The sequence below is a fragment of the Populus alba genome, chromosome 5 (assembly GCF_005239225.2).
Source record: "Populus alba chromosome 5, ASM523922v2, whole genome shotgun sequence".
Lineage (NCBI taxonomy): Eukaryota > Viridiplantae > Streptophyta > Magnoliopsida > Malpighiales > Salicaceae > Populus > Populus alba.
This window is the reverse complement of record NC_133288.1, coordinates 22,607,614-22,630,307: the sequence shown is the minus strand read 5'-3', so window position 1 is coordinate 22,630,307 and position 22,694 is coordinate 22,607,614. Positions and strand designations below refer to the sequence as shown.

Here is a 22,694-nt window from a genome sequence, read left to right as displayed (position 1 = left end):
ATATATATTCCTGGAGTCTTAATTTCTCATTCACAAGTCATAAAAACATGTGAGGGTAAGTGATAACTTTAGCTATAAAATCTAATTTGGTTTGGTGTGTCATAACCAGTAAGTTTTATTTCAAATTAATATATTTTTAATTAAAAATACCAATTTTTTTTTTATTTTCATTAAAAAAATCATAGGTTGACCTATCTAATTTACAAGGTAACTTCAAGTTAACTTCAAATTATGTTAACTTGAAAATAGTAATTTTAGGAGCATGAAATTTGAACCTTTTATTACTGTCTCATTCACATAAAAAAAAAAAAAAAGGTGTGACATCCATATTTATCATACCTAGTTTTACTATTATATGATTTTTTTTCAACTTTTAATATGAATTGAAGAGCAAGGATACCTTGTGATTTGGAGTGAGCAAGCTAGTGTTTCTCACCTTCATCTGGGCTTTTCCAATCGAAACATCACAAATGGGCCCTGAATAATCAAGATACCAATATTTTCTTCTTAATGGGCCAGCATTAACATTGAGAGAAAAATAAAAGAAAAACTAACAGATTCCACACAATACCTTTGCTTCGATCTTGGCTTCATCATCTTCAAGTAAAGCGAGAAGAAAAAAAAAATGCAAGGAGGATCATCAGGCATTGGCTATGGACTCAAATATCAGGTCAAAACTACAAACCCTAATTCCTTCTCCTCCATAAAATCTGTTCAATTTTAACCCTAATTTCGCTCCATAAATTCAATGTCCTCCAGGCAAGGTGCATATCAGATGTGAAAGCAGACACGGATCACACCAGCTTTATCACTGGAACTCTCAGTCTCAGAGAAGAAAACGAGGTCAAATCTCTTGTGCGCTACATTTTGATTGTTTTGTTGACTATTTTATTGGATCTAATGAGTGAAATTGTAATGTGGAATAGGTGCATTTGCTTAGGTTATCTTCAGGGGGAACTGAATTGATATGTGAAGGGTTGTTTTCGCATCCTAATGAGATCTGGGATCTCTCTTCTTGTCCTTTTGATCAACGCATTTTCTCCACTGTTTTCTCTACTGGTAAATCACTCGCTGCGATCTGCTTGCATTTGTTTGATTATGGAATTCTTAATCAGTAATTTGTTTATCATGAGATAACAATCCGGCACTGGGCGCCTTAAATCATGCAATTAGAGAATTAGTATGTGAGCTGAATTAGTGTGGTTGATGGGATTCTGTCTGTGTGATTGAAGGTGAGTCATTTGGAGCCGCGGTGTGGCAGATTCCCGAGTTATATGGCCAGTTAAATTCTCCACAATTGGAAAGGATTGCCTCTCTTGATGGACATGCTGGGAAGGTTAATTGGTGAGTTTGTAGTGTTAATTTATCTATCTCTTGCTTGTTTGATTTTGTGTGTGTGTGTATTTTATGGTGTCGAATTTTTGTGTTTTGTTCTTAAATTGTGGATATTTGGATTCTTACATGGTTGCCTTTGTCTTACTTTCCATATGTGGGTACCCAACAGCATTCTCTGGTGGCCATCTGGAAGAAATGATAAGTTGATAAGCATTGATGAGGAAAATCTTTTCTTATGGAGTTTAGATTGTTCGAGAAAAGCAGCCCAGGTAGAAGTTGTACTGGATATCTAGCATAGTTATGTTTCTGGTGTTTGTGTTTATGATGAGATATAGATAGTCACACAATTATTTCCATGTAAAAATGATGGAAATTGGTGTTTTGGAAGATATGATTTTGTCGTTAAATGGTGACCGTGGATAAGATAAACTAGTAAAGTGGAAATGTGCAAATCTGTTACAATTCACTCTTGATTTCTTGTACTGATACTTATTCATATATTACTCAAAAATCCAGGTGCAATCGAAGGAGTCAGCAGGTATGCTTCATTACTTATCTGGTGGAGCCTGGGATCCACATGATGTGAATGCTGTTGCAGCAACTTGTGAATCCTCTGTCCAGTTTTGGGATTTACGGACAATGAAGTATGATAGTTCTGCACATCTTTTCCTATTTCTTTTAAAAATCTATTCATTATAACTAGCATTCCAAGTCTTGAACTGGAGAGTTTACCTTGTTAACTTTTATTAGACTTTAACACAGATGAATGAGTTTTAAGATTTTGTTTTATTTATTTGAATAATAGGTTGTTGGCTTCTAGTTTAGCTTTATGCACAGATCTCTACATCGGTTGTTGAGAATCTGACTTCTTTTCTCTTACAAAATTTTAATTGGTTTTTCTGGAACTTCGAATTGGCTGGTGTCTTGCCATTAGATGATGCATTTCGATCATGGTTAACAATATGATTTATGTGTTTACAGGAAAACAAGTTCTATTGAGTGTGGCCATGTGCGCAATGTCGACTATGACACCAGGAAGATGCATATACTGGTAAGTGTTACCCTGTAACTCTGTTTACCTCTAGAAGTGCATCACTTCTTCAATATCTAATCATGTGTAATATGCTTTTTGGAGCGGTTGAGGGCATCAAAAGTGTAAACACTATTGCATTGTCCTTTTGAGATTTGTTTAAATATGGAGAAAACTACCAAGGAGGGCATCAGGGAAAGGACCTGATTGAAATTGGCTTCAAATGCAAAGAATAATGTTCTGTTACAAAGATCCTTAACTTTCTCGTGACACTTCATGAACTTCAATATCTGTCAAAATATTCTTGTTAAATAATGCTGTTCTTTGGCAATGATACTGCTGACTATTGAGATCCATCGGCATTAATGAATTAATCATTACAGGTTACTGCAGAGGATGAATCTGGGATACACGTATGGGATCTTAGAATGCCAAAGGTTCCTATAAATGAGCTTCGTGGACATTCACATTGGTAATCCATTTCTTCCATGTCGCAGTTCTGATGAACTATTCTGGTCATCTTATTGCATGTGCATCATATGTTCTTATTTAATCAAGTTTGATGTTTTGTATTTGCTCCTCCTCCAGTGGAATAATATTCTCTCACTGTTTCCAAATTTTGGCAGGACATGGGCGGTCACATGTAACCCTGAATATGATGGACTGATTCTGGTCTCTCTCTCTCTCTCTCTCCCCCCTCTCTCTAATCTCCCCTGCCTTGCACACATGCGCGCGAACACTGGCACCATCCTTTTTTTCCATAATGTCTTCTGTCATAGAGAGTTAATCACTAAAGAGCACCCTTTGTCTAAAATTGTCAAAATACAATTGAGTTCATAGGTGGAAGGTTAAGCAACCTTTTCTGAGTGCAATGTTTTTATTTCTGGGAAGAATGTGCTTTCTCAAAGGGACATTGCTTATGGCATATGGCGAGTATAAAGCTCTGGTCACAATTATCGCTGTTTCTTGGCTGTTATGTATCATCTATTATATGCCTTATGAATAAGGCAGTGGGAGAAATATCCTTTCATTTGAAGTCATTCATTGTCTGGATGACTGTTACTTTTAACAAAACAAATTACCATTTCTTCTATCTATGTTATTTATTAGCATTTTCCTGATCAGAGGTATGTTCTTGCAGAGTGGTGGTACAGACTCGACTGTCAATTTGTGGTTCGCTTCTACAACCAGTGATGAGTTGACATCTGGAAGGTCATTTTCTTATTTGTTTACCAGATGTGTTAGTTGGCTTTTTCACTCTTCTTGGTCCTGATAATCTCATCATGTGGTTGTATTTAGCAGTGTGGTTGCGTCACCATCTCAGAAACTTGATCCGCTGCTGTTCTCATTCAATGACTATGAAGACAGTGTCTATGGTAACAAGTGAAGCCATATGTTATCTTTAAACTGTAAATTTTAAACTCCAACTGACCAGTAACTTGTGATAATAGGGCTTGCTTGGAGTTCTCGGGAACCTTGGATTTTTGCATCTTTATCCTATGATGGGAGGGTAAGGTCACTAATTATTTACCATAGCAAGAAACATTAGGAAGTGTCACTCATTTTATTCGGAGAAAAGAATTTTAGCACTGATGCATAGCCTCTTATTGCAAAAGCCATGCACCTTCCTGGCCAAGGCTGCCAAGTTAATTGTTGGTTTGAGTACTACACAACGTTACTTGCATTACTATTAGAAGCTTCAATTTGAATTGTATTTGCAGAGTCCATGTTCTCTTGCTAAGGGTGTAATAAACCAAACCCACTAATACAACACTTTGAAAGTTAGATGGCATGGAGAAACTCATTCAGACATTTGTTCACAGTCTAATCATTAAAATTGCTTGTCATGTCTTGCAGGTGGTTGTAGAATCAGTAAAGCCTTATCTCCCCAGAAAATGAATTCATCACAGATTTCCCCACGTTAAACCATCTTGTGGCAGTTTCCACTAACACCGCATGCCGGCTAGAACTACATTGAAAAAACAGTTAAGCAATGCGAATTCTAATGGGTTGCTGTCAAGAATCTGTTCTAGCGCAACATTGAAGTCTTTTCATCATGTCGATGCTAGTTTAAGTGATGCTTGTTGTGCTGTTAAGATGCGGAAGAGCTTCATTCGACGCTATATATTACCATGCATGTATGTATACAATACTCTGCAAAAGGAACAAATTTATATTCAATGGAATCCACGAGGACACGATTTGCCAACTTTCAACTGTATGGTCATCTAAATCTATAAATCTATCATTTGAGATCAGGAGTTCTTCAATGGATTAGATGAATAAAACTAACACTCCGATAATCTTTTTCATAATGATTTTTTGGGAAGAATCTTAGCCGTTGAATTCGAGGAACCAGTCTTTAGGGTCCAAGATTTATGGAAAGGTATTATTGTGGATATAGCTGGTTCATAGTGGGGTTTCTTCCTCCTTATCGAAATCGGTCATCTCGTTGAGTTTTCCACATTGGACGGAGATGGGGCCTCTTTTTGAGGAGGGGTGAGGTGGCTGCGGTCCTTTTTGTGCTGACGAATGTAAACCTGAAAAAAGGAGACGAAAACGAAGATATGGCTGTCATTGATCCTCCGTTCACTATAACAAATAGAGTTCTCTTTACTTACCGCCTCAGAGACCTTTCTGAACATGTTGTCCTTTGAAGTGACATGAAGCTTATCCAGAGCACAATTGGTACGAGTCAGCATTAAAAACGTTTTGGTTTCCTCGTCCAACGGCAAAGCTCCAAGTTTTCCACACCATGTCATGTCATGTTGACAAGTGGCGGTCTAAATCACCATAAGCATCTCCTGCCACTTATTTCATGACACGCAAGGTGCCTAGCTTTCAGCCCTTATCCACTATCAAAATTTCACGGCGAGCCATGTCACCATGCCAATGTGTGGTGAGAATGCAAGAAAATGTCGAAGAAAACGAAAAAAAAAGTGTTTGCTTTATGAAGTGGCAACTCTAATTTAATTTGGATAAGATCTGTCGTAATTCATTTTTTTTATTTTTGTACATATTTTAAAAAGAATACAAAAAAAAAGATTCGGGGGCAAGTTCATTTGAAATTGCATGAATTTAAAAACCAATGACTACATTGAAAGTGGTTGTGTTGAAAAGATTAACTAAATAACTAAATTAAAAAATTTTAAGATTAAAAACACTAATTTAATTAAATTAAAAACAAAATAAGTCAGAGAATAAAATAAAAATGAGGGAATATTCCAAGGACCAGTTAACTTTTATATAACTTTGTTTCAATCCCTTTTGTTTCATTAAAATCAACTTAGTCCAATCCAATTAAGTCCAAATGAGTTAAATTAATTTTATCCAACCCATTTAGTTCCTATTTTTAGTTCAAAGATTTTGTCCAATTAAATCCAAAATCCATTCAAATCAAGCAATCCATCAATTAATTTTAGATCTTTCAATCAAGCAATGTCAAATTAATTTCTTCAAAGTCCGTTAATTAAGAATGATAATTTTTAAACATGTTTTAGAAAATTAGTTACAATAAATGAGCCAAAGCCCATTCTCATTTTTACCATTCTCATGGGTCTCGCCCATTTAAGAAGTGGATTAGATGACAACTTTCTTTTTTAGAAGTATGATATCAAAACCTTTTGAAAGACATGTATCTTTTTTAGAGGATTAAGTGTCTCTTTTTTTTTTTTTTTTTGTAAATAACCAGAATAACAAGTCTCATTTTAAAATGGACCAATGTTAAAATTTATTTTTTTATGAATAACCAAAACAATAAGACTTTTATTTTTAGGTACCAATGTTAAATTTCTCTAGAAAAAAATCAGAAATAAATTGGAAATTATTTTAAAATAATTAGAATAAGTAATGATAATAAAAAAGCTACATTTAGGAGAAAACACAATAAATATAACATTCCATTAAAAAAAATACGATAAAAGCTATATCATTCTTTATTTAGATATAACTAACTTAATACTTGAATATTTAAAATCATATCCAATTTATAGGATTCATAGTTACTTCTAATTATTGGGTGATAACTTCTAATTTTTCTCAGTATATATTTTTCCTTTCAATTTTCCCTTTCAATGTGAGGAGTTCTCAACCAACATCCACCAAGATGCGCTAGAGTGGATGGATATTTGCTCTTCTTGAGCAAGAATAAAAAGTCATCATCAATAAAGACTTATCAAGAAAATACCTAGATTCTTTTAGGGTTTGTTGATCTTGCAGACCATAGTCATTCGTGGGTTGTGACCACGAATATATCTCATTATCCTGGTGGGATGTTTAGAAGCAAAGTTTTGTAAAATCACAATGAAAAAAAAATCATTTTTATTATCGGATGGATATCAAAACTCTAATTATAAATTTATCTATATTATTGAAAATATCGAAGATCAACCGATAGTATCTCTAGATTTTTTTTTCTTTCCCCTCTATAAAAAATCTTCTTATCAGTTATCATGTGCGGTACAATCTCTTCGCCGCGGAGAAGATCAAGGCAAAAATTATTGAAAACAACAATCCAAATAGAGGCATCTTTATTATCTTGTCACAAAACCAAAAGTACTTGTGAAATATGGTGGATGGCTTTTAGAAAACAGTTTCAAAATATTTTGAAAATACAAATTTCAATTTGCTTTTTCTCTGTTCATCTGTAGATGATAAAGTTTTGAATAATGGAGTTTTTGAATTGATCAAATAAGCATTTGTCTCTGTGTTTACACTGTCTTGTATCCATCTCCAGGTTAGTCAAATCTCAATCAAAATCCTCGGAGTAAGCTTTGCCGTTTCTCAATATAATGATGTATTATTGAATTTTTCCTTTTGTTTTCTTTTTCTTCGAGATTTATGATTATTGGTTTGTCCCTTAGGGTACCACCTCCATGTTCAAAATATAGGCTGCGGTACACCAAGGCTTGTAGCCCAGCGGTGGCAAGGGCTTCCTTATCTCTGCCTCCTGGGTTCAAGTCTCAGCGTGTACTATGTTCAGTGAGCCATGGGATTAGTCATGGTGAGCGCAAGCTGGTCCGGACACCCACATAAATAAATAAATAAAAAATATAGGTTGCGGTGAAGAATTTTATAGTGCTATATTTTATTAGTTTTTTTTTTATATAATAAATACAAGGAGAAGATAAATAATAATAAAAATATCTCATATAAAATAATAAAAATATCTCTCTTCGTATTTCTCTCTCACCTTGTATTGCTTTTTTTATTTTTATTTAAAGTATAACTCACAAAATAACTAAAATGATCCCATTAGTTATTTATGAAACACTATAAAATTTATTTAATTAAAATATAGTACAAAAAATAAATAATAAAAATATAATTAGTTATCCATAAAATTTATTTATTGTGACCCGAGTTGAAAAGTTAATTTAAGTTATAATTTTAAAAAAAAATTAAAATTATATTGATTTGATGAAAAAAATATATTTTAAAATAAAATATATTTTTTTAAGAACTCGTTTGAAAATATACTAATTTTCTTTATATATTTTTTAAAAGCATTTTTATTTTGAAAGATCATTAAATAAATATTTTTTTTGATGTTTTATTTATAATTTTAAATAATAATGTTAAAAAATAAATAAATTATTTTAATATATTTTTAAATAAAAATACTAAATATCATCCACCACATTAATAATGGATCGCTGAATCAACCAATTATTGAGTTAATTTAAAACTGTAATTTGTACCAGCTCAAGAAAAAAAACAAAGAAAGAAGAAAGGAGTGAGGGAGGGGGGCTGAAGAAGAGACAGGTGTAAAAAGGAGACAGGAAGAAGGGATCACAAAGCACAAAGGTGGGACCTGTCTAGTCACGTGTATGATTAAATCCCGGGATTCGCAGCCATTGCCGATCTGATCTCTCTCTCTCTCTCTCTCTCTCTCACTCACCCAACACTCACCGCCCCCATCTCTCCTCCTCTCTTCCTTTCTCTCTCTAGAAATCCTTCGTCAAGCAAACGTCTCACCAACAATTTTTTTTTATATTTAAATCCCCCGATATTCTCTCCTTTGCCTGTACCTGTTCCAATTTTATTTTATTTATTAGAATTCGAAGCTTCCACTCTCTCCTTCCATCACTTAAAAAACCACACTTGCTGTCTCTTGGATGGCATTTTCGTAATTAATGGCGGCGAGTTCTAGTGGTTTTACGGCTCACCTCGGTTTCAAGCTCAGCCGATTCAGCAGTTCTCCGTTCCACGCTTATAGCCATGGGTTGGACTCGAGGAAGAAGAAGCGGAGGTTGTTCCTCGACGGTAACGGAGTTCGGGTGAGTCGAATTAGTTGCTGCTGCTCTGACTCAGTAGTTCGGAGAGCGTCCGGGTCGGGTAATAGTGTTGAGAAACCCGAGGAGAAACGCTCTCATAGAAGTCGATTCCAAGCCATTCCTGCATTGCCTTTTCCTTCTCACCAGTATGACGCTGCACTCAACTGTGATTTTACTACCAATTTCACTTAATTTTTATAATGAGTTTTTAATTTTTAATTGTTTTTTGAAATTAATGCTGTAGGTCTCGGTTTGGTACGAAACAAGAGAAGTTTTATCCGAGATGTACGCCGAGAAACACCGGTCCACAGTCGCGAGATACGCCGCCGAAGCGAGGTAATTTCACGCTGCTTGGATTGGGTTTTGCGTTGAGTTCAAAGTGATTTGTTTTTTGAACAATTTGCTGAATGATTGGCTTGTGTAGATACTGGCATTGCAAATGAGAAAGATATGGGCATCAACTTGTTAAAGGAAAATGTTAGTGAGACTGGGACTAATGAAGATGGAAGTACTTGGTTTCGAGAAAGTGGAGAGGATCTTGGCGCAAATGGGTATAGATGTAGATGGACGAAGATGGGTGGTCGATCACATGATGATTCCACCCAATGGGAAGAAACGGTATAATCTCTTCTTTTGTTTCCTAATCACATGATGTTTTGCTTGTTTGAGCATCTGATTTGATATGGGAGTGAATCGAAAACGGTATCGGAATCAGTTTTTTTACCAATTCATTACTAAAATGGTTATCAGGATGTTACTTTTTTTTTTTATGGGTGACGGCAATGAACTTGTTCTGATTTTGAATCCAGATTCTAGGTGGTAACCAGTTTTACATCCATTTTTGTACTATCCGATGTGAATATAGTCCCAGTATCCAAAATTCATTAAGTTAGGACTTGATCATCCTCAAGGTTTTGATTTTATAACTAATCACCCCCTTTAAGTTGAATTACACCGTAGTAAAGGTTGTTGATGATGCCGACGCAATTTCTTATGAAAGGTTGCATCTTGTCTTTGCTCCCTTCTTTTCTTTTCCAGTATCTGGTAGGAATGGTGATAAAGGTTATGGACGCGAGCTTTCTGAAATGTTCAGCTCGATGTTACTAGTCAATTGTCATGATTTGTTTTTTTTTTTTTTTTTTCAATTTATTCAACTTTGTCATTGATTTTATAACCCCACTAAGTATCATCCCAGGTGGATGCATTTAATTGGATTTATTGATCTCCTTGACAGTGGTGGGAGAAAAGTGACTGGACAGGATACAAAGAGCTAGGTATATTGTTTGTCTTATCATTTACATGACATGATGATTATTTTCAATTTTAGTGGGTTGGAGGTTTAATCATATTGAAGTGTTCACCCTCAATCGAGTTCATATTTCTTAGGTGTGGAGAAATCTGGAAGAAATGCTGAAGGGGATTCGTGGTGGGAAACATGGCAAGAGATGCTTCATCAAGATGAATGGAGGTATAGTTTCTACCATGCTGCCTATGCAAATAAAATTGAGCTTTGGTCATGAAACGAGTGTCTTCTGTTTATCATGGTTTGAACTTTTCATAAATAAATCACTTTCTTATTTTGTTACTGCAGTAATCTTGCAAGAATAGAGAGGAGTGCACAGAAACAAGCGAAATCAGGCACTGAAAATGCTGGATGGTATGAGAAATGGTAAGCTAATATTCCAATGCAGAGTGATTATGGTGAATATTAGTTGTTTTGGTTAAGTATGCTTTAATTTTGGACTCAGGTGGGAGAAATATGATGCTAAAGGCTGGACTGAGAAAGGAGCAAATAAGTATGGAAGATTGAATGAGCAGTCATGGTGGGAGAAGTGGGGAGAGCATTACGATGGAAGAGGCTCTGTTACAAAATGGTTTTCCCATTCCCCGTCATATCTTTTCTTTGGACTTCAATCTGCTTTTAGCTTTCTTATAATTTTGGACATTTGTATACTCATTATCTGTCATCATCCATGTCAAATTACTAATCTATTGATGTCTTAAGAAAAGAGGCTTTGAGATCAGTTATAAACAGTTGAAAGGTCTGGTGGAAGCATGTATGACTCACAGCCTAACTATTAGTATAGAAATTTTCAGGATTTCAGATGCTGAAGGTGCAGTAGATGTAGGAGGAACAGTTACCATGAAATATGCGTTGAAACCAAATATATGAATAATTGTTTCTGTCCTTGGAAACTTTTAGAAAGCGGTCATTATTTTGAACAATGATACAATAAAAATATCTCAGAAAATATGTGAAACTTAAATGGTCTAAATTTTTCAATAGCACTTCCTTTCTTTGTACCTATCACTCTGCTTTGGGAATAATGGAAAGATTGCACCAAGTTTTACTCCTCCTCATGTGTCTCAATTAACCTCGTAATTGGAAGAGCTTGAAAATAGTTTCACCAAGTGTTCTTGTTTCACTCCTCAGGACAGATAAATGGGCCGAGACTGAATTGGGAACCAAATGGGGAGACAAGTGGGAAGAAAAGTTCTTTGCTGGCATAGGTTCACGCCATGGAGAGACATGGCATGTTTCTCCAATTGGTGGACGTATGTGTTTACTCATGTTATATGTGCCTCTGACCTAATCTCCTTTAATTATTTATGTTGATTTTACTTTAGACCACTGCCTTTGTTTATTAGAAACTTATTCAAGTACATTCTTCATAGGATACTCTCATTACCCATACATTGATTTGGAAACTCACTTTCACAGTAACCCGCCAACATTGACAATCCAGGAAGATTAACTTCTCTCACATATTTGAACTCCTAACTTGCTAGGTTTGTTGTAAGCAGGTCTAATTAGTTTCTACTACAGCTTCAAACTCCTTTCTTCTCATCGCTTTAGCTGTGGAGATTAAGAAATCCAGTGCATCACTGATGTGCACTTGTGGAATACAAATGGACTCGATAGGACATTCTACCATGTATTTAGGAGGGGAACAGGAACTAACTCAGCCCATGAGTTGTTCTTGTCAAAATGACTTGATCGAGTTGTCTGATTGAAATGTCCATGTTTGACTATATTTACATAGTTTCTGGAGTCTGGTGTAACTTACTGTGCTTCATGTTCAGGCTGGTCAAGGACGTGGGGAGAGGAACATTTTGGAAACGGGTATGCAACTCTGTTTATATGTTAGTTTGTTCTGCATGCTGTTCTGCATGCTGTATTGGCAACCATCATCCAATGATTCTTTATCCTACAGGAAAGTTCACAAATACGGAAAAAGCACGACAAGTGAAAGCTGGGATATTGTTGTGGACGAAGAAACCTATTATGAGTAAGAATGTGCTTTTCTTAGTACTTGCACTAAAGATGTAAATTTCACTTATACAATTGGATTAACTTAAAAATTTCATGTTTTTGAAAAAAGGGCTGAACCTCATTATGGATGGGCTGATGTCGTGGGTGATTCAAGCCAGTTATTATCAATCGAACCCCGGGAAAGGCCACCGGGTGTCTACCCAAATCTCGACTTCGGGCCATCTCCTCCACCTCCAGTCGATGACTTGCCAGACTCCCCTCTCCCTCCCTCACAATGAAGACCTGATTTTTCAGGTTCCTTATTTTGTTCTAGGTGTTTTCATATTTATCTCATCTGAATCCAATCAATCATATTTGTTTAAAACGTCCCACGAAAGAGTATTGTGAATTAGTGCTTTTCATTTATTCATTCTTTGGATGACAAATGCATCCTGGGTTTTGGGCACTCTCTATTTGTCTAAATATTGGATGATATATCATTTTCCTAGAATAGGGTGGGGAATTTTAGGGAGTGATTAGTAGTATTTTATTTCTATTCTCTTTGTATCTATTTTTTTTTTAGAGGGAATCAATATGATGTCATTGGTTCCTCTCTCGACTATGGATGCAAGATGTTATTCAGCCCCTGGTTTCTTGAGATTTTACAAGTTAATCCTTGTTTTTTAGATGTTATTTGACTGTTGATCTTGTTTAGTAAATGTCCAAATTGCCTATTCTTTGAGTTTTGTTTGTAATAGGTAAAATTTGATATTTCAATAGAAATGAAGGATATTTTAGTAAAATAATAATTAAATTATCATGGAAAACTAATGGAAGAACTCAGTTATAAGAAACGATTCAAATAGAAAGATTCTATTTTTTAAACTATAGGGATTGACCGGTTATTTTAATAAAAACTCATGGATTAAATAATATTTACATGAAAAATGAGGAGAGAGCTTGTATATCTGGAGATTGTTAGACTTCGTACCATAAATGTAAGTGTTATAATTCAATTTTAACCTATTCTGATTTTTGATTGAGGTTGCAATTTGATCATTTATAGAAGAATTATGGACCATAGTGTGTTTTTGTTTAAACAAACTATAAATAAATTTATTTTCAAATTTGATTTTTAAAATTCGAGTAAGCCTTTCTCCCCTTCACCACCTTTATTTCAATCTTTGCTCAACTACGAGACTGCACCCCTTCATCTTCATCGTTGTCACCATAACACCCACCAACAATAAAGGAATTTCCGTCCCTCTCTCTCTTCTGCCTATAATGCTGGCCGAAATTTTCAGAAGGTGTTATCTGAATTTTGGATGATTTTGTGTTTGTTATTGCTTCAAGTTATTTATGGATAATTTTTAGTGTGTGTGAGTGAAATAGTGAAAAAGATGGCGTGTGTGTGTTAACCATTGAAAATTTTGAATTATGGCCATGGACAAAAAATAAGGCCTAAAAATGTCTTTTGCATAATTTATTTTTTTAAAAAAAATTATGTCTAGCATAAAAAAAAATCATTTTGTGTTTTTAACATAAAAAATATATATTTGTGCTTTTGGCATTGAAATAAAAAAAATATATTTTTATTTGCATGTATTTTTGGGATTGATAATAAGTTTACCAAACTTATTAAAAGTTTGGTCCAAATAAGATGACTCACTGAAGCTCTTTATATATTAAATTTTTTAAAAAAATAAATATTGATAAGATATTAGAATAAAAGAGCCAAAGCCTTCTTTACAGGTTAAATGTTTATTTTTGCTATTCTTGATTTTAATGTCTATTTTATAACTTGACCTAATATTGATGTATGGAAGTGGATAGATGATGAATATTGACTTTTTGATATTTACTACCACTGGGGTTAAAAATATTAACCCCGGTATTTATTGATGTTAGAGTAAAAAATATTAATTTTGATATTTACTGATACTAGAGTTAAGAATATTAACCCAATATTTATTAATATCAGAGCTAGAAATACTATAGGGAAACCATGATATAACAAATTATTAGTAAGTTAAGACAAAATCAGTAATGCAGCTTATCTTAGATATGATATTTTAGAAGTGATAATATCCTCCTTTAAACATAAATAAACATATTTGTATCATAAAATCTCTTAAGACTAATTATAGTTCTTAGTGATCATAATACTAAGTAACAACTCTATAAACAAGTTATTTTGTTTATAAAAACAAGATGTCATTTATTTGTTAAATTTTTTCTTTTAATTTCTAAAGATCACAGTGATGTTGGATGCGACATTAAAAACCAATCGGGAGTTTGACCAAGTATAAGATTTGAGTCACTAGATTGCTAGATTAATTTGAGGTTATTAAGTCATTCTAAATCAATAATTTTTGGTTGATTTGATCATATTACATTTGTGTTCGGCTGAATAGATCATGAATCATCTTGTTGGGTTATTCAAGTTTAATCACGTTAATGTCTAAATAATTTAAGTGAAATCTAACTTTGGTTAGGTTCTCAAATCACCCGTTAAATTGGATTGAATTTAATATCTATTATAAGATTGGTTTGCGAATTAAAGAGCCCGTACAAATCGATTCAGTGATGTAAATTACTTGCTATTCATCATAGAATAATACAAGATCTCAAAAATTAAAGTAGTTGGTCTCAATTTTGCATCCTCTTTTTTTTTCGTTCAAGAATATTGGGCGGGCGAGAAAGCTAGGGAAGGCACTGTGAAAGGCGAAATATCACACATTTTTGTACAGCTGTACGGTACATGTCTTGATGCCTGCGAGCACGAGTCTTGAGACTCTTGACCAGGCAAAAATAAAATAAAATGCCTTATTATTTTTTCCCAAGCAGTGGTTTATTCACGCATCGTAACGAGTGAACGAGAGAATCATGCTAGAACCGCTGTATTACATGAATATAAATTTATTTCTATACTCAACATCGGATGTTCAAGCATAATATATAATATTTTATTTTAAATTCGAACTAGATAAATAATATTGTCAAAATATTTTAAAATTAATATATATATATATATTTTAATAATAATATCACATAATTATGTACCATGTAATATTTTTTATTAAATCTAAAAGAAATTTGACCGGAACGCCAGCAAACTCCTATAAACCAGTAACTACTAAGCTGTTAAAGACTGTATTAATTACGGATGAATAATTAAATTATCAGTTTTCGTATCTCCTTGTTTTTTTATTTATTTATTATTATTATAATAAAGGCTGTCATGAATTGGGTTGATGGTGTTCCTAACAGCTAAAAATAATGTACATCTGGTAATGAATCCACTCACCACCCCAACCAGAATCTCAGGCATCCATCGTTACCAAACTATATTACAAGTAAATTTAATTTAATTAATTACGGCATAATTACGGCCACAAACTTGAAATTTAAGCAAGAAACAAATCAATTAAGCATGGTCCAATTTCACATGATCAAGCCAAAAAACACTCTACATTCCTGACACCGAAAATCCCATGTATCATCATCATCTTCTTCCTTTCCACCAAACCAAAAAGGCCACACCATAACCAAACCAGAGCAAAAAGCCCTCACTTTCCTTCAAGATTTTCAGCAATTTCCCTCTTCATGGGTGCAGCCAAAACCAAGATCCAACGCTTATTCTTCTTCTTCTTCTTCTTCACCTGCATAACATGCTGAACCAATCCCCCAAAAAATGACCTTACTCCATAATCTCAAGATGGCTCTCTGATCTAGATTGGAAACCTCTCCTCTTGATCATCCCTCCTCTCTCTCTCCTCCTTTTCTTCTCTATCTCCTTAACACCCACCAACCCTTTTTCCACCCTTTCCCCTCTCGCTTCCCATTTCTTCAACAAAACCACCCTGATTACACTCCCCTCCACCTCCCCAGCAACAAATCTTTCATCAACTGCTCACCCTAGTTCGCCGCCTGTGAATCCGAGTGACTCGACTCAGTGGAAAGATGAGCTGGATCGGTCGAGAATAGCCGTGTGTCTAGTTGGTGGGGCCAGGAGGTTTGAACTCACTGGACCCTCGATTGTGAAGAATATTTTACAAGTGTATCCAAATTCAGACCTTTTTTTACACAGCAATTTTGATAACAAAGCTTTCAAATTCTCCATCTTGAAAACTGTGCCAAGGCTCGCCTCTGTCCGGATTATCATTCCTCAACCTCTGCCCGAGACCTTGCCTCAGCTCCGTGTCCTTACAGCTGCTAATTCTCCTAATGGCATCCAGGTTTGCCCCCCTTTTGCCTTCACTACAATGTTTTTCTTAAGGTTTAATATTTTGTTTCAGCAATTGGATATTTACCTGATTTAAGATTTGTTTGTTTCTGGATTTTAAAAATATTTAATTTTTTTTATTTTTTTATTAATTTAAAATTAATATATTTTTTAATGTTTTTAAATTATTTTGATGTTTTAATGTTAAAAATAATTTTTAAAAATTAAACTATTTAAAAAACATCCACAACTATACTCCAAACAAGCTTTTAATCTAATCTTAATGATTTTTTTATGGTAAATTACGATTTGATAACTTTTTAGAGAATAATGTGGTCTCCTCTTTTGTTTTCTCAAAAAGAAAAGATGCGCCATGAGGGTTCAAATTTCAGATAAAGTTGTGAGAATTTTCATGGATTCACTCATCACTACCAGTAGGCATTTCCTTGAATAAATAAAACAGTGTTACTATTATTCTTTTCTTTTTATTTTTGTGACACCTTTTTATAATAATTATTCGTGCCTTTTAAGATAACCTTGTAGTTAGGCAAATAATACAAGGGCTGTTGTATAGTTTATGAAACCTTTGGGCTGTTGTTTTTGCTGGAATTTTAAGCAAATTAAGACACAAATTTACAAGCACGTCCTGCTGAGATTGACAAAAACCTTCTAAATATTATATGGTATTTTCATGACTGCTGTGAGTTGGAAAACATAGGAGGTTGGGTTTGAATATATTGGGGATTTTGGATATTTCGAATTCAATTTGATGATTAGTGTTTTGAATTTGTTGTATCATCAAGGGTCTTGTTTTTGCGGTGACATTTTGCTTTTTTTTTTTTAAATATCTTCTTTTTATATTTTATTTAAAAATAATTTTTTAAAAAGTAAAATAACAAACACTATTTAAGTGCTGTCACCAGCTTTCGCCTTTTTTTTTTTTCTATCTTTTTTCATCCAAAAGCAAAATTCTAAAGTGTTTGGAAGTGCTCAAAAAAGCTAATATTAGAGTCCATTTCGCGCATGACTTGTAATTAGTTTCAGGAGCTGCAAATTTGTGGTTTTTGAGAAGCCATGGCCATAACTAAAAGCCACAACTTTCCCAAACGAATCTGAAATCGACGATTATGTTCTAAAGAAGCATGAGGTTAAGTGATAGTCCAAGTTCAGATAAGAAATGGAATGGAATGGATGCAGCTCTGTTTGAATTTTGGATAATTAGCTTTACAATGGCTATTGAAACCAAATTTCAAGTATCGGAACACACAAATGTTTAGATAGTGTAAACCTCGATCCCATCACTTCCATAATTAATTCTACGTGCAGCCACCTTTACTTTTTTATCTTACTGAAAATTTACCATTAACTTATTTTATTTTATGGGACCCCACTCAAGCATTGAAAATGTCGTGTTCGGAAGTGCCACCACGCTCCATTGATTCCGGTTGACCCCACTTCCACCTGATAAGCACTACTTGTCGTCTTGGTATTGATAATGAACAAGATGATGAAGGTGATCATGTGTGTGTTGTTGCTTTTAATTCTTTCAGGGCCTACTCCAGTACTTCAACTTAGTGGAAGGATGTCTGACAATGATCCAGGAATACCAGAACCTGAAGGGGTTCAAGTATGATTGGATAGTTCGTACGCGTGTTGACGGGTACTGGAATGCCCCGTTGGGTCCCGAAAATTTCATCCCAGGTCACTACCTGGTTCCACCGGGGTCCACTTATGGTGGCCTTAATGACCGGCTTGGCATCGGTGATCTCAACACTTCAACGGTGGCCCTTTCCCGTCTTTCTTTAGTTCCCCAACTCGACGCGGCCGGATTTCGTCAACTCAACTCGGAAACTGCTTTCAAGGCCCAGCTTACCACACAAGGTGTACCTTTTGATACTAGAAGATTACCCTTTTGCATTGTTTCGGATCGGAAATATGATTTTCCTCCGAGCCGTTTTGGTGTGCCGGTGGCCGCATTGTCAAGTCCAGGCCCGCTAAGTGGTGCGAAATGCAGGCCATGTAAGCCAGTTTGTGAAGGGACTTGTGTCGGTGATATCATGACATGGCTTTATAAAGATTGGAGCTGGACTAACTGGGAAAACGGGACGCTTAAGTTATGTGATGCCCATGGTGATTTTGAGGCAGGGTGGGAAAAGATTTTCGATAGAGATGCAGGGAAGGAGTTTGCCTCTGAAAGGAAGAGGATTCGGGGTCTGAACACGAAGCAGTGTGCTGTTGATTTCAATGAAATGAAGAAAAGGGCTTCCATGTGGGATACTCCTCCGGTGGAGGAGATATGTAGATTAGGACTTGGAGAGAATTAGAGTCATATTCTTGATTTTTAATTTTATTTTTTTTGGAGGTTAATTTCTTGTAAAAAGAAAGGAAATAGGAGGGTGTTTGGGGGATTCTAGGTGGAGGGAATTTTCTTTTAATTCGAGTATATTGGATCATAATCCTGTAGGGATTGTTTATTGTTCATCAAGGTTCTAATCACAGGACCGCAGGAATAGTTTTATTATTATATGGTGTGGTGTTATTGAGTTTTCTGGTGGTCGTGGGTGTTGTGCTTTGAGTTTTCCGGCGAGAACAGTTCACCAATCCAAACTAATAAAGGTAATTAAAGGTGATGACTGGTCTAGCGCTACCTCCCTTCGTGCTCGGGGCGCAGCCCTGCGTTTTCAAAACTAAGTTCATCAAAATAAAACACGATAATGTAACAAAATATACTATATTAACGTATCAAAATTAATTTACATAAAGCACCCATTAAGTAGATTAATTATGTTCGGGGCAAAGAAAAAGGTGATAATGATGATCTACCTTTCTGTATAGACCATAGCTAAATGGTTTCAGAGTGATTCTAGAATTGCCCTATGCATTGGCTAGTTGAAGGAAAGGTAGGTGAGCCATCGCATTCGCACAAAGCCATTTTGGCACTTGACACATCATTGAAGGAAGAAAAATAAATAAATATTACGGGGTGATTTTTTTAAAATTTTATTTTTATTTATTTTTAAATGATTTTTTATATATTTTTAGATTGTTTTGATGTTATTATATTAAAAATAAATTTTTAAAAAAATAAAAAAAAATATTATTTTAATATATTTTTAAGTGAAAAACATTTTGAAAAAACAACTGCTATCATAATATATTATTTATATTTTTTATCTGATTTTTAAACAACAAAATCTACCAAATCTAATGCTTAATATTTTCCAGTTAACAATGTAACAGCCTTGTGTTCATAGATTTATAATTTGGAAAAGTCAATTACCAAAATTCCAGATATAATTTATATTTTCCAGATATAATTTATAACTCTATACGCAAAATTCCAAAAACCTAGTATTTCTCAAATTCTAAATTACAAAAACCCTGATCGTATAAATCTTAAATGTGTAGTACCAAGTATGTTTTGTAAATAAGTTATAAAATTATTTAAGCAATAGTTAAACTGGACGTCTAAGCTAGAAAGAAAGAAAAATCTCAAAACAATTAGGAAAATAAAGAAATCTGAAAATTCAGCTCTCAAATTTATATCGAGCCAGATTAATTATGGTTTATGTAAGTACGAAATAGTCCATAAACTCTAAATAAGTTCGCAACCAAACTCTCAAAGAAATATAAAATTGGTGTAGATCCTTTTATAATAAAATTGGGATTTACAAGACCAATGGACAAAGAAGCCACGTAAACCATGGGCCACCACCACAAAAACACAAAAAAAAACGAAGGAGACTAGATAAAAATAATAGTTTTTATTTATTAGAGAATAATATAAATTATATCTTAAACTTTATCTAATAATTTAAGTTTTTAGGTTGAATTAGTTTTTTAACATAGTATCAAAGCCTTGAAAACCAAGTGGTCATGAGTTCGAATCTCACCATCCCTATTTATTTGATAAAAAATAAGCACAAGGTAATATGAGTTTGTATAAGTTTCAAGTCTAAAAAACTTTTACTTAAAAGGATGTGTTAGAGAATAATATAAATTATATCTTGAAACATTATCTAATAATTTAAGCGTTTAGGTTGAATCATTTTTTGATCTATCCATGAAGAGAAGCTCTAAACCCATGCAGGGTAATAGCTGTGGGGATCATAGCCATAGCCATATTGAGGTCTTTGTGGATAGTAAGTGGTCGTAGCATGTCTTGGGTGATAGCCTTGCTGAAATCCTGACACTGGTTGATGATAATCAGCTCGGAGATGATAGTGGTAGCTATTTTGGTGATTTCTAGTTTCAACCTAATAGATATCTGCATGTTTTCCTTCCCTTGATAACTTTCTAATCAAGTTGTTTAGATTCACTCTACATGTGAGTTCAACATCTATAGAGTAACTGATCCTTGAAATAGACATGATGGTAGATTGATATACAATCAATCCGATGATGAATGATAGAGAAATTACTTAATTAATCACTTTTAGTTCTTTTCAATACTTTGGTCAATGTCTTGTGCCAATCAGGGGACCTGGTGTTAACTTTCAAACCATAAGATTGCAAATGATGGATCATATTACTTTTTTATATATAAAAAATAAGCAAAACAAGATTGATAATAGATAAAAATGAAAAGCATGAATAAGTAAACTTAAGTCTAACCATGTTTGGGTTGAGATTTGAAGCCATGGAGAATGGAACAAAGGGTATTACTGTAAGATGTGCTAGGGTTTTGGGTCACATAGGTATTTATAGATCTTTGAACCTACAGAAAATAAAGTTTTTTTTGTTAAGCAAAGATAAAATCTTTATGGGGTATATTTAGATTAGGATAAAAGGATCAGTAAAATACCTATAGCATTAATTACTTTTCATTGAAGAAGGTGATTTAGAGTTAAAAGATTTACTTTCTCTTCTAAGAATGATCATTCGAAGGTGTCGATGTTTCCCAAGCTCTTAGGCTTAGGAACTACGTGGCCGTTTGATATTGTGGCCGCGGGTGAGGTTCACCCACAACAACATATATTGTTGTTTGGTTAAGCAAAAAAAACAATTTTATTTTGGTAGGACCCACCATAAATTATGGTTGTGCCACAAGTTTACCAAAAGCACAACTTTGCTGCTTCTTGCGTGGAGGAATCACATGAATAATGGAGCATTGCTACACTATTCTAACTGGACTGGGTCCGATTCGAAGCTAAAAATACATTGAAACCGGGTCCGACCAATAAAAAAAAAAAAAATTTTTTTATTTTTAATTGTGTTTTATTTGAAAAACTAATGTTAAATATTATTTAATGACACTACATAAATTAGACGGAGATCGCTTGATGACGTAGCATTTGCAGAATTGATCACAATCCTATTTTTGTTTCTGATTATATTTCACCTGATGTTGTTGCTCTCCTAAAAAACTAAGAAAACTGTAGTATTTGTTAGATGTATTTCATACGTGATGGAATTGTAGATAGTTTAATGGAACAATAAAAAATATTTTATATAAAATATTATTTATTTCATGATGTAATAGCAATAGTTAAATATATATATTTAAATTAAAAACCATCAATATTAATATATATATATATAAATAAATTATTTTATAATCTCAATTTAAAAGGCATTATTAACTAAATACACTAAATTATTTTTTATTCAATCTCAATTTCAATCATAGTTTTAACCAAATATACATAAATACCAAATTAATCTCAAACAAAATATTTTTTATAAAATAATTTCTTTCAAATTATAACAATAAAAACTACCTCATTACAAATTGACCTAAAAGTTAATGTGTGGAGCTTGTGAAAATTAGGTGAGAACATGGGCTAGCGAATGTTTCCAACAATTAGCATGGCGAAGCCCTCGCTTGCAAATGGCCTCCGGCAAGGGAGTCCAATTACAATTTACAGGCAGTGAAATAAGATTTTTTCTTTTTTTGAAAAAAAATCAGGTTCTAGTAAATTAAATCTAAAGAATCTAAGAATCATTAATAAAATAATAATAAAATACATCATTTTTTTTTCACGCTAATTAGTAAATATAAAATTTCTTTTGAGCATCTAAAAATACACGATCCAGAATTAATTATTCATATTATACTGCAAAATCAACCTTCGCATGACAAAAAAAATATTCAACTGGTAACGCACTGGTCTAAAATTAAAGTATCTTTAGCAAGAAAAGGAGAGCAGTGAAAGGGGTGTTCGGGTTGTAAATATTTTTAGTTTTAAAATATATTAAAATAATATTTTATTAATTTTTAAAAATTTATTTTTAATATCAACATATTAAAATAATCTGAAAGCATATAAAATAAAGGAAAAATAAATTTTTGCAAACCTAATAGATCAACTCATTATCTTTTTAATATGGTCAAAAATTTATACGAGACTCCATTTGACTTAAATTTTTTTTAAAAAAACATTGTTTCAACTTTTAAGAAAAAAATTATGATAATATTATTTTAAATTAATCAAACTTAATCTAGATTAATTTATTGAAACCATAACTTGATTCTTGAATAAATCATAAACCGGACTGGATTTTATAACCGTGTATTTGTTGTATAAAATGATGCAAAAATCAGAGAATGAACTTGGGAGATGCTGGGCAGGCTGT

At 33.7% G+C, this 22,694-nt stretch overlaps 3 protein-coding genes across 4 annotated transcripts; all 3 read left to right on the top strand.

The window, feature by feature from the left end:
* Positions 1-515: 515 nt before the first annotated feature.
* Positions 516-4,574, top strand: LOC118061940 (WD repeat-containing protein DWA2). 2 transcript variants are annotated; one of them, XM_035075580.2, is made up of 13 exons: positions 516-670; positions 760-843; positions 927-1,059; positions 1,233-1,344; positions 1,505-1,604; positions 1,852-1,979; positions 2,317-2,386; positions 2,749-2,837; positions 2,992-3,037; positions 3,507-3,577; positions 3,665-3,741; positions 3,817-3,875; positions 4,223-4,574. In XM_035075580.2, the coding sequence occupies exons 1-13, from the start codon at positions 626-628 to the stop codon at positions 4,262-4,264; spliced, it is 1,056 nt and encodes a 351-aa protein (XP_034931471.1). In that variant the 5' UTR covers positions 516-625; the 3' UTR covers positions 4,265-4,574. The 2 variants fall into 2 exon arrangements, with proteins under 2 accessions (XP_034931471.1, XP_034931472.1); XM_035075581.2 differs by having other exon boundaries at positions 517-670; positions 3,668-3,741.
* Positions 4,575-8,240: 3,666 nt separating this feature from the next.
* On the top strand, positions 8,241-12,579 carry LOC118061942 (protein EARLY STARVATION 1, chloroplastic). The gene is made up of 11 exons (XM_035075582.2): positions 8,241-8,786; positions 8,885-8,976; positions 9,065-9,258; positions 9,875-9,914; positions 10,027-10,108; positions 10,232-10,309; positions 10,389-10,514; positions 11,075-11,196; positions 11,725-11,764; positions 11,856-11,930; positions 12,024-12,579. The coding sequence occupies exons 1-11, from the start codon at positions 8,500-8,502 to the stop codon at positions 12,190-12,192; spliced, it is 1,305 nt and encodes a 434-aa protein (XP_034931473.1). The 5' UTR covers positions 8,241-8,499; the 3' UTR covers positions 12,193-12,579.
* A 3,021-nt stretch (positions 12,580-15,600) lies between these two features.
* LOC118061943 (uncharacterized) lies at positions 15,601-18,665 on the top strand (the record flags this gene model as incomplete). Its single annotated transcript, XM_035075583.2, has 2 exons — positions 15,601-16,131; positions 17,669-18,665. Coding segments are annotated over 2 exons (1,305 nt in total), but the record flags the coding sequence as incomplete, so codon positions are not given.
* Positions 18,666-22,694: the final 4,029 nt, after the last annotated feature.